This window comes from Glycine max, chromosome 11 (assembly GCF_000004515.6).
Source record: "Glycine max cultivar Williams 82 chromosome 11, Glycine_max_v4.0, whole genome shotgun sequence".
Taxonomy (NCBI): domain Eukaryota; kingdom Viridiplantae; phylum Streptophyta; class Magnoliopsida; order Fabales; family Fabaceae; genus Glycine; species Glycine max.
Genome location: NC_038247.2, coordinates 6,257,249 through 6,270,287, shown reverse-complemented (window position 1 = coordinate 6,270,287; position 13,039 = coordinate 6,257,249). Strand labels below are relative to the sequence as shown.

The following is a 13,039-nucleotide window of genomic DNA, read 5'->3' as shown; positions in this document are numbered from 1 at the left end:
CTCTCACTGGAAACTAATGTTCCCGCGCGTGTGGCCATTTTGAAAAAAATCTGCTTTTCATTCGCTCAGACACTTTTTTGTCCCCATCTCTTTTCATTCGCTCAGCGATACGCTACCATGGCTAAACGCAAAACATCCGACGCCTCCGATGCACAAGACGACACTGTATCGCTGCTTCCTTCCCAACGCAATAAGGCCAAGCATCCTAACTCTAACTCCAACGCCTGCTTCGCCGGAAAGCCCATTCCGCCCGCCGAGGCCCTCGCCAAATGGCCCCACCGATATCCCTCCGAGGTCTTCTTTTTTTCTTCTCAACCTTCCTACGTTCAAAATCTTTTTTTTTTTTATATTGTTCTCTCCATTTTTGCTCATTTTGTTTTTCTTGTATATAAATAATCAGGGGAAAAAGAAGGGTTCAGCTAGAACCTCAAAAGAGTGAGTCTTTTTATTTTCTTTCATATTTTATATTTGTCTATTTCATTTCTTGTTATAGCTACAACTTTAACACTGACATGTATGACATGTATGTGACTGTGTAGGGCTACGAGTGAAAACAGTGAAGTTATGCCGGCACGGTGTCATTATCGTCAAGCTAAAGTGGATGGGGTTGTTTATAACCTCTATGACGATGCTTATGTCAAGGTATTGGATCTTGCTTTGGAATTTTACACTTTGGTAAAAACAGAACATGTTGAAAAAAAAAATTAACATTCTTGTTGAACTATTTTAGGCCGAAGATGGAAAACCAGATTATATTGCACGAATCGTTGAGATGTTTGAAACTGTTGATAAGGAACAATGTTTTACGGCTCAGTGGTTCTACAGGGCTGAGGACACTGTGAGTCTCACTTTTTCAATGACTTGTCTTTTTAATAATTTTTCATTATCTTTTAACTGTTTTATGGCTTATTTTGCTTTGGAGTTTTGAATGAGTGCAGGTGATAAAAAATCACGGTGACCTTGTTGACAAGAAGCGAATTTTTATATCTGATGTGAAAGATGTAAATCCCCTTGACTGTATTGTTTCCAAAGTCAAAATTTACAAAAAAAGTCCAAGTGTAAGTGCTTCATAGTCACTTTGTTTTGTGCAAATGCTTGATAGTTTATCATTTTATTTAAGGATTATTTAAGCTTTTGGAATCCTTTTATATATATCTATCTTTTATCAGCCAATGCTAGTTGTTAGTTTCTTGTTAGAATGTTAGTGGAAGATTCGAACCCGCGAGGTTTCCCTCCTTTCTCCTTTCAACCCTTAGACCCCCCTCTCAACCACCAAGCCATGCTTGTAACCCTCTTGGAATCCTTTTATATAAGTTTTAGATCTTGCTTATAAATTTCTTGGATAATCTAGTCAAGATAAACTCTCTTGAGCTCATTACACCAATGCTATGGTTTTGTACTCATGCAGGTGGCTTCTTTTAACTCATCTTCTGTTGAAGGATAGTCACTTTTTATTAAAGAATTTATTTTCCTCTTGCCTTTCAAAAGAATTAAATAAAATAAGAATTATGCTGTTTACGTCCTGTAACTTTATTATGTGGTTAATAGTGTTTGAAATTTGTATACTACAGGTAGATTTGACTTCAAAGAAGGGAAAACTCCCTTCTTGTGATTACTATTATGACATGAAGTACACTGTGCCGTATCTAACCTTTTCCAACATCGTCAACGGTAAGAATGATGTGGTTTTTATAGATGACTAATGAATGGTCTATCTTGTTTTTGCACGACACTTTGCTGAATTTTGTCATTTTATGTGTTTTTCTCTCACAATCCAGAAACAGTTAAAACAGAGAGTGATGCATCTTCCACAATTTCTAGTGAATCTGGATCCAATGGTTGCGTTAGTAATGCTAATCTAGCTAATGGAAAGACTACTCAAAATAATAGTTCTGGTTCCTCGGAGTGGACTTTGCTAGACTTGTATTCTGGTTGTGGAGCCATGTCCACAGGGCTTTGTTTTGGTGCATCCTTGGCTGGAATAAAACTTGTCACTGTATGTAGAGCTGTTCTTTTGAGCATTTTAGTTTTTAGCTGTTATTTTGAACAATTTATAATGATTTTTTTTTTTTATTATTTCAAAGAGGTGGGCTGTGGACATTAATGCACATGCATGCGAAAGTTTGAAGCTGAACCACCCTGAGACTCAAGTAAGGTTTTGTTAACATGTAATTGATATTGACACTTGTTATTGTATCTTCTACTGATATTGCTTCCCCAAAATAACAATCAGGTTAGAAATGAACCAGCTGAAGACTTCTTAAACCTAATAAAATCCTGGGCCAAGCTTTGTGAAGAGTTTGCATTATTAGGATCAGAACGGTTAGATTCTGATCCAGACATGGATGAAGATGAGAATGAAGCTGTGAGAAAAGAAGAGTCAGGAAATCAATCTGATTCAGAGGAATTTGAAGTAGAAAAGTTACTTGCTGTGTGCTATGGTGATCCAAACGACGTCAAAAAACCAGGACTATATTTTAAAGCATGTTTCCTTCAAGCTTCATAATACATTAATTGGTTTGCATATTTAGTTTAATGTTGTTAATGTTATTAGGATTGACTTATTTACGTTATAGTTCTTTGCGTGCCCTATGTTTTAATAGGAGTCTAATTTTTGGGGGAAAAATGCATGTATGAGTGAGTATCAATTTAGGTTATGACACAACACGCACGTACCATCATCCAATGCAATCATCTTAATATTTATGGCTTTGGTTTTTTCATATCTTGAATTTGGTGATTTAAATTATTAATTTCATCAAGGCAGGCAAAGAGGATTATTAATGTAGATAGCAGTTCTTAAAATGGTGCAACATTTGCTGCATATATATATGACTATAATTTAATGTATTTGATGTGATAAGATATGTACATAATTACATGGATATGACGAAATGTTTAAAGAAAATAAAATATAGTTTGGTGTTAATGTTAAAAACGCTCAATAGCTTGTAGTCTTGTACTCATTTTTGAAGTCATAATTAACGAAATACAATTTGCAATAACTATTTTGATACTTTAAACTATGAAGTGCTTGAACTTTGATACTTTAATTGGCTTCCTTATCTTTTGTGCTGAGGTACCAAGAACACCTTTAGTAGTAAACTCAAAACAAATGTTTGTCAAAGAAGGTAACTTTAGGTTTTGTCAGCATGTCCCAACTTAATTGGATTTGATCTTATTCGATTTCCAAGTGTTAATTTAGCCTCTCATTTTTTTCTTCCTGTGCAATGAAATTCCAGTTATTGATCCATTCTGATTTTTGCCATTAAATCACTCAGGTTCGTTGGCTGGGTTATGCTTCCAGCTATGACACGTGGGAGCCAATAGAAGGATTGAGGTAAACCCCTTGTCATCAAAATTATTATTCTCTCCAGCTTTGCTTTGTGAAATTTTTGTTTGTTATGCACTTTAGGCCAAGTGCAAAATTCTGACTCTTATTATTTTGTGCCAGTGATTGCAAGGAAGCTATGAAAGATTTTGTGACAAAAGGCTACAAGAAAAGATTATTGCCTCTTCCTGTGAGTCTCTCCATTCTAGGATAAACTTAAAGTCCTGGTTTACACGCTAGTACTGGTTACACTTGGAGCGGTTTGTCAATTGATTTTGTAACACTTAGCCCTTGTGTAGGGTGATGCTAACTTTATTTGCGGTGGACCCCCATGCCAAGGAGTAAGCGGTTTCAACCGCTTCAGGAATGCAGCAGCTCCATTAGAGGACACAAAGAATAAGCAGTTGCTTGTTTACATGGATATTATTGATTTTTTGAAGCCAAAATATGTCCTCATGGAGAATGTTGTTGATATTTTGAGGTTTTCCGGTGGTTATCTGGGGCGTTATGCCATATGCCGTCTTGTAGCTATGAATTATCAAGCAAGAATGGGCATGATGGCAGCAGGGTCTTATGGCCTTCCACAATTTCGTATGCGTGTTTTCCTTTGGGGAGCTCGTCCTACTGAGGTAAGCTTATTTATGCATGTAGATTCTATTCTTTTGGCGGTGTTGAATATTTGTTTTATTCTATGTATGGTTACTTAGCTAGCTTACTTTTCAGAGGAGACAACAAGGTTAGGTTAGGTCAGTATGTGTAAGTTGTCTCTCTCTTCTCTTTGTACCCTTTATATATGCCATTCAAAAGCAATTAATGAGATGAGAGAGAGTGAGAAAATTTCCTCACTTATTCAAATCTTCAACTTGGCATCAGAGCTGAGTTCTCCGACATCGTTCGCTACCGCTAACGTTCGTTGCCTCCATCGCCGGCCGCCACCGTCTTCGGCTACTTTTTCTTCCGGCGAACCCAGGGTTGGGTGTGCCTTGAAGAGCGCGACTTTCTCCTGGAAGTCGCGCCGCCACCGTCTCGCGCTAATTCTGGCGTGTGAAGTCCACGTGCCATTGTCCAGTCATCGGGAGCTTACTGGACTTGTCCTGGCAGCCTCGCCGTCCTCTCCTGAGCAAGTTTCAGGCCTTGTCTTTCGTTTTTGGCGAGTCCTTGTGTTAGCCCTTGTGTTTTTCTCTTCTTTTTCGTTAGGGTTTTCGTTTTTTGATCAGAAATAGCCTCCTTTGGACTTGTTTTCTCTTTCTCTGGAACACCAACCATCACAATTGCAAAGCTCAACTGGAAGAATTATTTATTTTGGTCTGTTTCAGTGGAGCTTTGGTTTCTAGGCCAAGGGTACCATGACCACTTAGAGAAAGGTGTTGATGTTGTCCTAAATGATAAACGACCTGAATGAGAAAAGCTTGACTATCAATTGTGTAATGTGTTATGGCAATCAGTTGAGCCAGATATTTTGGATCCTTAGATCGTTTAAAACATGTCGCTCTTTTTGGAAGAAGACCCAAGAGATCTTTGCCAATGATATTCAAAGCTTGTTTGATGCAACCATGAAGGTTTCAGCCCTTAAACAAACTAGCCATGACATGATTGCACATGTAGGTAAGGCTCGGGCTCCAGTGAAAGAGTTGAAAAGGTTCCTTGTGGGTAATTCATTTATCTCACCATTACTCCCATTTATTGATGAAGCTTGCACACAAGACCATACTCCCCCTGAGCAACAAACCCAGGAGGTTGCTTCATATAAATATCCTCCTCAAGATCACTATGGAGGAAGACATTTTTAATATAAAGCTGATGAAGAGACCAATGATGCATGACAATCATAGCAAGAAACAGACGAACAATAGTGATTTTGGCTACAGGAGAAAAAGTATCACAATAATCAAGACCATATATTTGTTTGTAGCCTTTAGCTACCGAGCGATCCTTAAGTCGATCAACCTCACCATTGGGCCCAACTTTAACAGTATAGACCTATCTATAACCCACAAGTGTTTTGCCAGGAGGAAGAGGAACAAGTTTCCAAGTATCATTATTTTCAAGAGCCTGCATTTCATCAATCATAGCTTGTTGTCAGCCAAGATGATCAAGTGCCTCATGGACATTGGAAGGAATAGTAAGGGAAGATAATGAGAAAACAAAAGAAACATATGAAGGAGACAAATGATGATAGCTTAAGAAATTATAAATAAGATAAGGATTACGAGTAGAACAAGTATCTTTCTTGATGACAATGGACCAATCTGAGTCAGAATGATGAGAAGAAGTGGAAGGAGAAGAAGGATCTATAGGTTGAGGATTGGTTGAAGACGGATGAGGATCACGAGAAGAAGCTTCAGGCATTATAGATCCAACTTGCCTTGTCCTGTGTTGATATGTAATGAGAGGTGGAGGAACAACTTTAGGTGAATTTGGTGGAGAAGATGGAACAACCCTGACATTTTGGTCTGAGTTACCTAGAGGACAAGGAGAAGGAATTCGAAGTACAACCTGGAGAGAAGAGGAATGATCCATGGAAGGGTGAGAAGAAGGGTGTGTCTTTAAAGAAGGTTACATCCGTAGATATGTAATATTGTTTTGTGGTTGGAGAGTAGCACTTGTAACCTTTTTGAAAATGAGAATAACCCAAAAAGACACATTTGATTGATCTAGCAAAAAGTTTGTCTAAACCAGGAGAAAGATCATGGACAAAACAAGTACAACCAAATACTTTAGGAGAAATATGAAATAATGGGTCATGAGGAAAAATAATTGAATGAGGAATTTGATTTTCAAGAGAAGAAGACATTTTGTTAATTAAGAAATAAGCAGTAAGCACTGCATCTCCCTAATGGTGTGTAGGAACATTGGAATTTAATTTAACATTAGGAAACGTGCAATTTCAAGAAGATGATGATTCTTCCTTTTTGCTATACCATTTTGTTATGGTGTTTGAGGACACATGGACTGATGCAGAATACCTTTTGAAGATAAGAAGGAAGAGATATCATGAGAGAAATACTCTTTAGCATTATCACTTCTGAAAATCTTAATTGTTTTGCCAAATTGATTCTCAATCTCATTATAGAATGACATGAGTATAGGCAAAAGTTTAGATCTGTCTTTCATTAAATAAACTCAAGTACATCTGGAGAATTCATCAATAAAGGTTACAAAATATCGAAAATCAAAAGATGTAACACGACTTGGTCCCCAAAAATCAAAATGAATGGTAGAGAAAGTCGAGTTACATCTTTGTACAGTTTGAGGAAATAATGACCTAACACGTTTTCCTAATTGACAAGACTCACATTCTAAGACTCTAAGATTCTTAAGACTAGGAACCGTCATTTTCAGTTTTGGTAGACTTGGATGACCCAGACAATCATGCACAAGTTTGGGTTTTGAAGTTGCAAAATAGGACACAGGAAAACTGGATTCTAAGTAGTAAAATCTTCGTGATTCACGTCCTTCTCCAATTAATCGACCCATCCCATGTTCTTGAATAATAAATGATTTAGCAGTAAAGGTGTTAACTTGTTGGCAAGTGTATCAAATTTGTCACAAGTAGTAAAGTACTCGGAAGTCCGAGTGTCGAATTCAAAGGGATTTTGTTTGTACTTAGATTAATGCAAATCCAATTTAAAAACAATAGATCAATAATTTAAAATAAAGATAAGAAAATATAAGAGATAAGATAAAGATTTAAAAGAAAGGATAAAAGATTTAAAGATAAAAATGGAAGATAGAGAAAATAAAATATTTAAATTAAGATATGATAAAGATAAAAGAAAATAGGAGATAAAAGATAAGATAAGTAAAAGATAAAAATAAAAGATAAAAATAAAATAAAATCAGAATTGGGACTTGGCCTGCCTTGTTTGCCTAGGATGTATGAGTTTACTTGCCTTGATTCCTCACGATGACAAGCCTATTTTATTTATCTATTTTTCAAATTCTTTTGCAAAGATCCAACAAATAAAATGCATGATGTATGAATTTTAGATGTTTGCAAGAATGCATGGACATAAAATTATCATTCCTAGGAATGACTTTCCTATGAAATCCTTTGTTTTTGTTTTAGTAGTTACTCTTACGAGCGTCTAATCTATAAAACCAATGCATGCATATCTTCTTTAAATCTTATTTAGAAGTTATGTTGCTCCTGAGCGTCTAATCCCTAATAGAATATAAAGATAAATAATGCAAGATAAAAGCCAAAAAGATAATAGAATAGAAAACACCTTTGCATTGATAAATAGTGAGTACATCATACATCGCTTGGCTTTTAGGCCTGCCAGGCCTTAACTAGGGGTTTAGCTATTCATGATCATTGAGGGCTTTACAATGAATGAGGTATAAGAATTGAGATGAGATAAGAGGGGTGAAAGAAAGAGAGTAAATGAAACCCCTAGGAGAGGGGGTTTTGTGGTCTCTTTCTCCTCCTTGGCTTCACTGTTGGAATGGAATGGACTTGGGCCTAATGTTAAAAATCTTGCTCAGTGATATTTTTTTTGATATTTTTTGGATTTATTTTGCTTTTAATCATATCTTCCTGAGACTTCTTGATATTTTGGATATTTTCTTGATCTTTTTCTCTTTTAATCTCTCATTTTCATATTTGCAAGTCATAAGTAAGAAAATTATCAAATCTTAATATTTAAGCCAAAGATAACTGCTAAATAAACATTTTTAAAGATATTTTTATTATCAAAATAACTCATATTTAGCCGTTATAAAAAGGTTGTAATTTAATGAGCGAGTCAACTGACTTAATGAGATTAGATTGTATGGACATTGAGGAACAAATAAAACATAATTCAATTTCAATGAGGGAGATAATGAAACTTGAGCACTTCCTTGAGACGCAACTTTGGAGCCATTAGCTACAGTAACAAGGTGCGGAATTTTTGGAAAAGAAATGGATGAAAATGAAGACTTATTATCAGAGATATTATCAGAGGCACCTGAGTCAAGTATCCAAGAACTAGGATTTTCAATGGATTGAGAAATACAGGTTGTTGAAAAACCTGGTACAGATGAAGATTGTGCTTGGTTGTTGGGCTTCTCGGATTTGAGCTTTAAATACTCCTGATACTCTTCATCAGAGAACCTAGACTCCGATTTCTCTGACTTAGACACCTGTGCTACTTTGTCAGGAAAGTCATGCAATGAATAACAGTTTTCCTTAGTGTGACCCATCCTCTTGCAATAGGTGCAATGAGGACGTCCACCTCTTCCACTGCGGCCTCCTCTGTTATTGCGGCCTCTTCCTCTCCCACAAGGTGCCACCATAGTTAAAGTTTCTGCAGCATCAGTAAGAGTTTCATCCTTCAATACATGAGGCACGCGAATAAATCTAGTGATGAGGGAATCCATTGATGGAACTTGATCTCCAGCAAGGACTTGATCACACACATGATCAAAGTCTGAGTGTAGGCTCCTCAAGATGAGAAACATATAAAACTTGTCCAGTTTCCTATTAACCTCTTCCAGGCTCCTCTCTATGGGTTGAAGCAATCTCCTCGAGCTTGATTTGGTAAATTTAGTCATGTTGTTCAACTTTTTGGGTTGAAATAAAGTGAAGCTGATCATTCTATTTTTTATTGTCATACATCCCCTAGAAAGTGTGTTTATCTAATGGTCTATGTTGATGATATAGTGATCACAGGAAATGATGCTACTAAGATTGTCCAGTTAAAAGAGCACTTATTCAGTCATTTCCAGACCAAAGACTTGGGATATCTGAAGTATTTCCTTGGTATTGAGGTGTCTCAATCAGGAGATGGTGTTGTGATTTCTCAAAGGAAGTATGTTTTGGATATTCTGGAAGAAACAGGCATGCAAAATTATAGACTTATTGATAGTCCTATGGACCCAAATCTGAAGCTCATGGCAGATCAGAGATGTCTATCTTGACCTCGAGAGGTATAAGAGACTTGTGAAAAAACTCATTTATCTCACCATTACAAGACCTAATATCTCCTTTGCTATTGGATTAGTTAGCCAATTCATGCAAAATTCTCATGTTGATCATTGGAATGCTGCCATGCGTATTCTTAGATATGCTAAGAGAGTTCCTGGACAAGGATTATTGTATGAGGACAAGGGTAATACACAACTATCGGGGTATTGTGATGCAGACTGGGCTGGTTGTCCTATGGATAGGAGATTCACATTAGGTTATTGTGTCTTCATTGGAGGGAATATTATCTCTTGGAAGAGCAAGAAGCAAACTGTTGTTGCTCGGTCCAGTGCAGAAGCTGAATATCGATCTATGACTATAGTTACATGTGAGCTTATGTGGATTAAACAATTTCTCCAAGAATTGAGATTTTGTGAAGTTGTGCAAATGAGGTTATACTGTGATAATCAGACTGCTCTCCACATTGCTTCAAATCCAATCTTTCATGAGAGGACTAAGCACATCGAGATTGATTGTCATTTCATTCGGGAGAAACTATTGTCCAAGGAGATTGTCATTGAGTTCATTAATTCTAATGATCAGCCAATAGATATTTTGACTAAGTCCTTAAGAGGACCTAGGATTCTGTCTATATGTTCCAAGCTTGGTGCATATGATTTATATGTTCCAGCTTGAGGGAGAGTGTTGAATATTTGTTTTATTCTATGTATGGTTACTTAGCTAGCTTACTTGTCAGAGGAGACAGCAGGGTTAGGTCAGGTCAGTATGTGTAAGCTGTCTCTCTCTTCTCTTTGTACCCTATATATATGCCATTCAAAAGCAATTAATAAGATGAGAGAGAGTGAGAGAAAATTTCCTCACTTATTCAAATCTTCAACTGGCGGGATAACGTTAATGTTGTAAATGGGAAGGTAAATGACTTAACTATTTTTTTTCTTTGTTGGATAGAAATTGCCTCCATATCCGTTACCAACACATGAGGTGGTGTCAAGAGGTTCCGTTCCCACTGAATTTGAAGTAAGGACTAATAGACTAAGACAATTTTTCTCCATTTTCCTCGAAAAGCATTGTCTTTGATTTTAATCACCGGTATCTGATTGTTGTTGTCATAATGCAGGAAATTACAGTAGCTTATGATAAAAAGGATACCTGTCATCTGGCTGGCGCTCTTTTACTTGAGGATGCAATATCAGATCTACCACATGTATGTTTATTTTGCTCTGCATTTGTTTATTAAGTTTGTTGGCTTGATATGAAATTTTGATTTTGATCCCATTTCTTACCTCTTTTTCAATTTTCCCTTAATGAGGTTACAAATGATGAGAACCAAGATGAAAGGAACTATGAAGCTCCTTCTGAAACTGAATTTCAAAAATATATTAGATTGAAGAAAAACGGTTAGCTTTTGTATTTGCTTTTGCCATTTTGCGTTTTAAAGCATGCTTATGTTGTTTATACTTTGCATCAAGGTCTTTGCCTTTGCCAGTGTGGTAAACTAAATTCTCTGAGCTTCTTTAAGACATAGTAGTAGTTGAATATTTTGTCATGCTCTACGTTGCTTTTGCTATGTCTAGAATTTTGTTTTGGTGGTTGACTGTTGTTTAATGTGGTAATAATATTTGTCACATCGCTTTCTTCTCATGCAACAAGTGCATAGTACTACCGTACAGAATGGATATTGACATTATACGTTCTCTGTTTTGAAGAGATGGTGGGTAGTATGGCTAGTGCTCAAAGCGCACCAGATAGAATACTATATGATCATCGTCCTCTGCAGTTGAACAAAGATGATTATGAAAGAGTTTGCCAGATTCCCCAGAAGAAGGTAGGTTCCATAACTTGACCGTATGTGCTGTCAGAAATTTATTTTACTCTATTCTAAATTTAGATGGTGCTTGCTTACTTTTCTAGGGTGCAAACTTCAGAGATCTACCTGGTGTACTTGTGAATGGCAACAAAGTTCAATGGGATCCATCGGTTCAAAGAGTGATGCTAGACTCTGGGAAGCCTTTGGTACTAGTCTTTTGTCACCTTTTCTTAGGGACATTATTTTGACACAACCCCTTTGTTGAGTGCCATAATTTATCTCTAATTTATTTTATTTTGTGGTCATGCATAGGTTCCTGATTATGCTATGACATTTGTCCGTGGGACATCTAGCAAGTAAGTATATGCATATCACGTGATTTCCGTTATGTTTTTGGTCGTTTGTTATCAAAATTCCTAATGTAACTTACTGGGGGGAAAACACAGGCCATTTGGTCGTTTGTGGTGGGATGAAATTGTGTCAACAGTGGTGACAAGGGCCGAGCCTCACAACCAGGTTATTATTTTCACTTTGTACATTATTTGATTTGGTAAACAAATGGCACTTATGCAAATATCTCAGTACAAACTCTTTTAATTAATGTTGCATTTCAAGTAATGTTATATTGTTATCTACAAAATGATTTTGATGCATGCATTTTTCTATTAAACTCATGTTTTTCTGCATGTATTATAATGCATTGTCTCAATCAAAATGTTATTTTATTGTCAGGCCATTCTCCACCCTACACAAAACCGAGTACTTACCATTAGAGAGAATGCGAGACTACAAGGGTTTCCTGATTGCTATAAACTTTGTGGGCCTGTCAAAGAGAGGTATGTGAACCCACAAGTTATTTTGTTTTAGTTTATCAGTGAAATCATTTAATACTCGTTATCTCCCTTTTACTGTCACCTTCCTTACCACAAGTTATAACTCCAGTCCTATACTAAATTATTTTCCCTTTTTGGCCCTCAATGATTCTATACTTTTATCCATAATATAGGTACATACAAGTTGGAAATGCTGTTGCTGTTCCTGTTGCTCTAGCATTGGGATACACATTTGGTTTGGCCTGCCAGGGATTATTGTCGGATGATAATCCCTTGACAACCCTCCCCTTCAAGTATCCAAGTTGTCTTGCCCTTTCATCTCTTGCAGAAACTGAGAATGATAACGAATCAAGTTGAGATTGTTCCCACACAATCCCGTTCTCTGTCATTGCCATGTTAAACTTGTCCATATTTCCAACTTTCCATTTTAATGCAAGAGTGAGTGTACACTAAAAGGCCGAAATTTTGTATCAATAATGATTGTATGTACACTAATGACATTGTTCATAATGATATAAGATTCACTTTGGTAATGGTTTTGTGAAATTTAAGTTGTAGTTAAGAATTAATGAAACTTGGGAACATTTAATCACAGTTCTTGTTATAAATTTTTGGTCAATGGACGTAAACAGTTATATTTTCTCCTAAGACTGATAAGAAATACTAAGATTTAAATTTTTATATCCTAATTCATCAAATCACATGAGTCTTACTGAAGGGGCGGCTGACCAAATGTGCATCATAGTATAAACTAATATAAAATAAGGACGGCAGAAGTGACTAGCTACTATATTTGAATATAAAATGATAATGATGTTTAAAGTTATAGGTTTGATTGATTAAGATATGATTAATTCATACAAATCAAGTCACATGTGAGTCACGGGCCACGGGGGCATACATTGGATGATTGTTGATCAATGAGGGGTGGTTACATCACATGCAAACCTGAAAGCGTGCAGATTTATCGTCATATCGAGTATGCACATCAAAATGGAGTTCTTCACCACTCAGCGCGACTCAATGGTTTTACATAAGAACATATGGAAAGCGACCCCATCCACATGGGGATAGTGGTGTGCTTTGAACACCAGAATTGAGTCGAAGAACCAGTCAATAGTCATTCATTTTTTTAGTCAAAGTCAATAGTCATTCTT

General features: G+C 36.5%; 1 protein-coding gene across 1 annotated transcript; it reads left to right on the top strand.

Annotated features, from left to right (window-relative positions):
* LOC100817688 (putative DNA (cytosine-5)-methyltransferase CMT1) lies at positions 1–12,456 on the top strand. Its single transcript, XM_006590678.4, has 21 exons — positions 1–294; positions 401–435; positions 540–642; positions 731–838; positions 939–1,058; positions 1,572–1,671; positions 1,779–1,996; positions 2,085–2,150; positions 2,234–2,482; positions 3,282–3,340; positions 3,455–3,521; positions 3,631–3,960; positions 10,191–10,259; positions 10,360–10,446; positions 10,552–10,639; positions 10,949–11,067; positions 11,154–11,255; positions 11,362–11,405; positions 11,496–11,565; positions 11,782–11,885; positions 12,056–12,456. Exons 1-21 carry the CDS (start codon positions 118–120, stop codon positions 12,237–12,239), a joined length of 2,499 nt encoding a protein of 832 aa, XP_006590741.1. The 5' UTR covers positions 1–117; the 3' UTR covers positions 12,240–12,456.
* Positions 12,457–13,039: the final 583 nt, after the last annotated feature.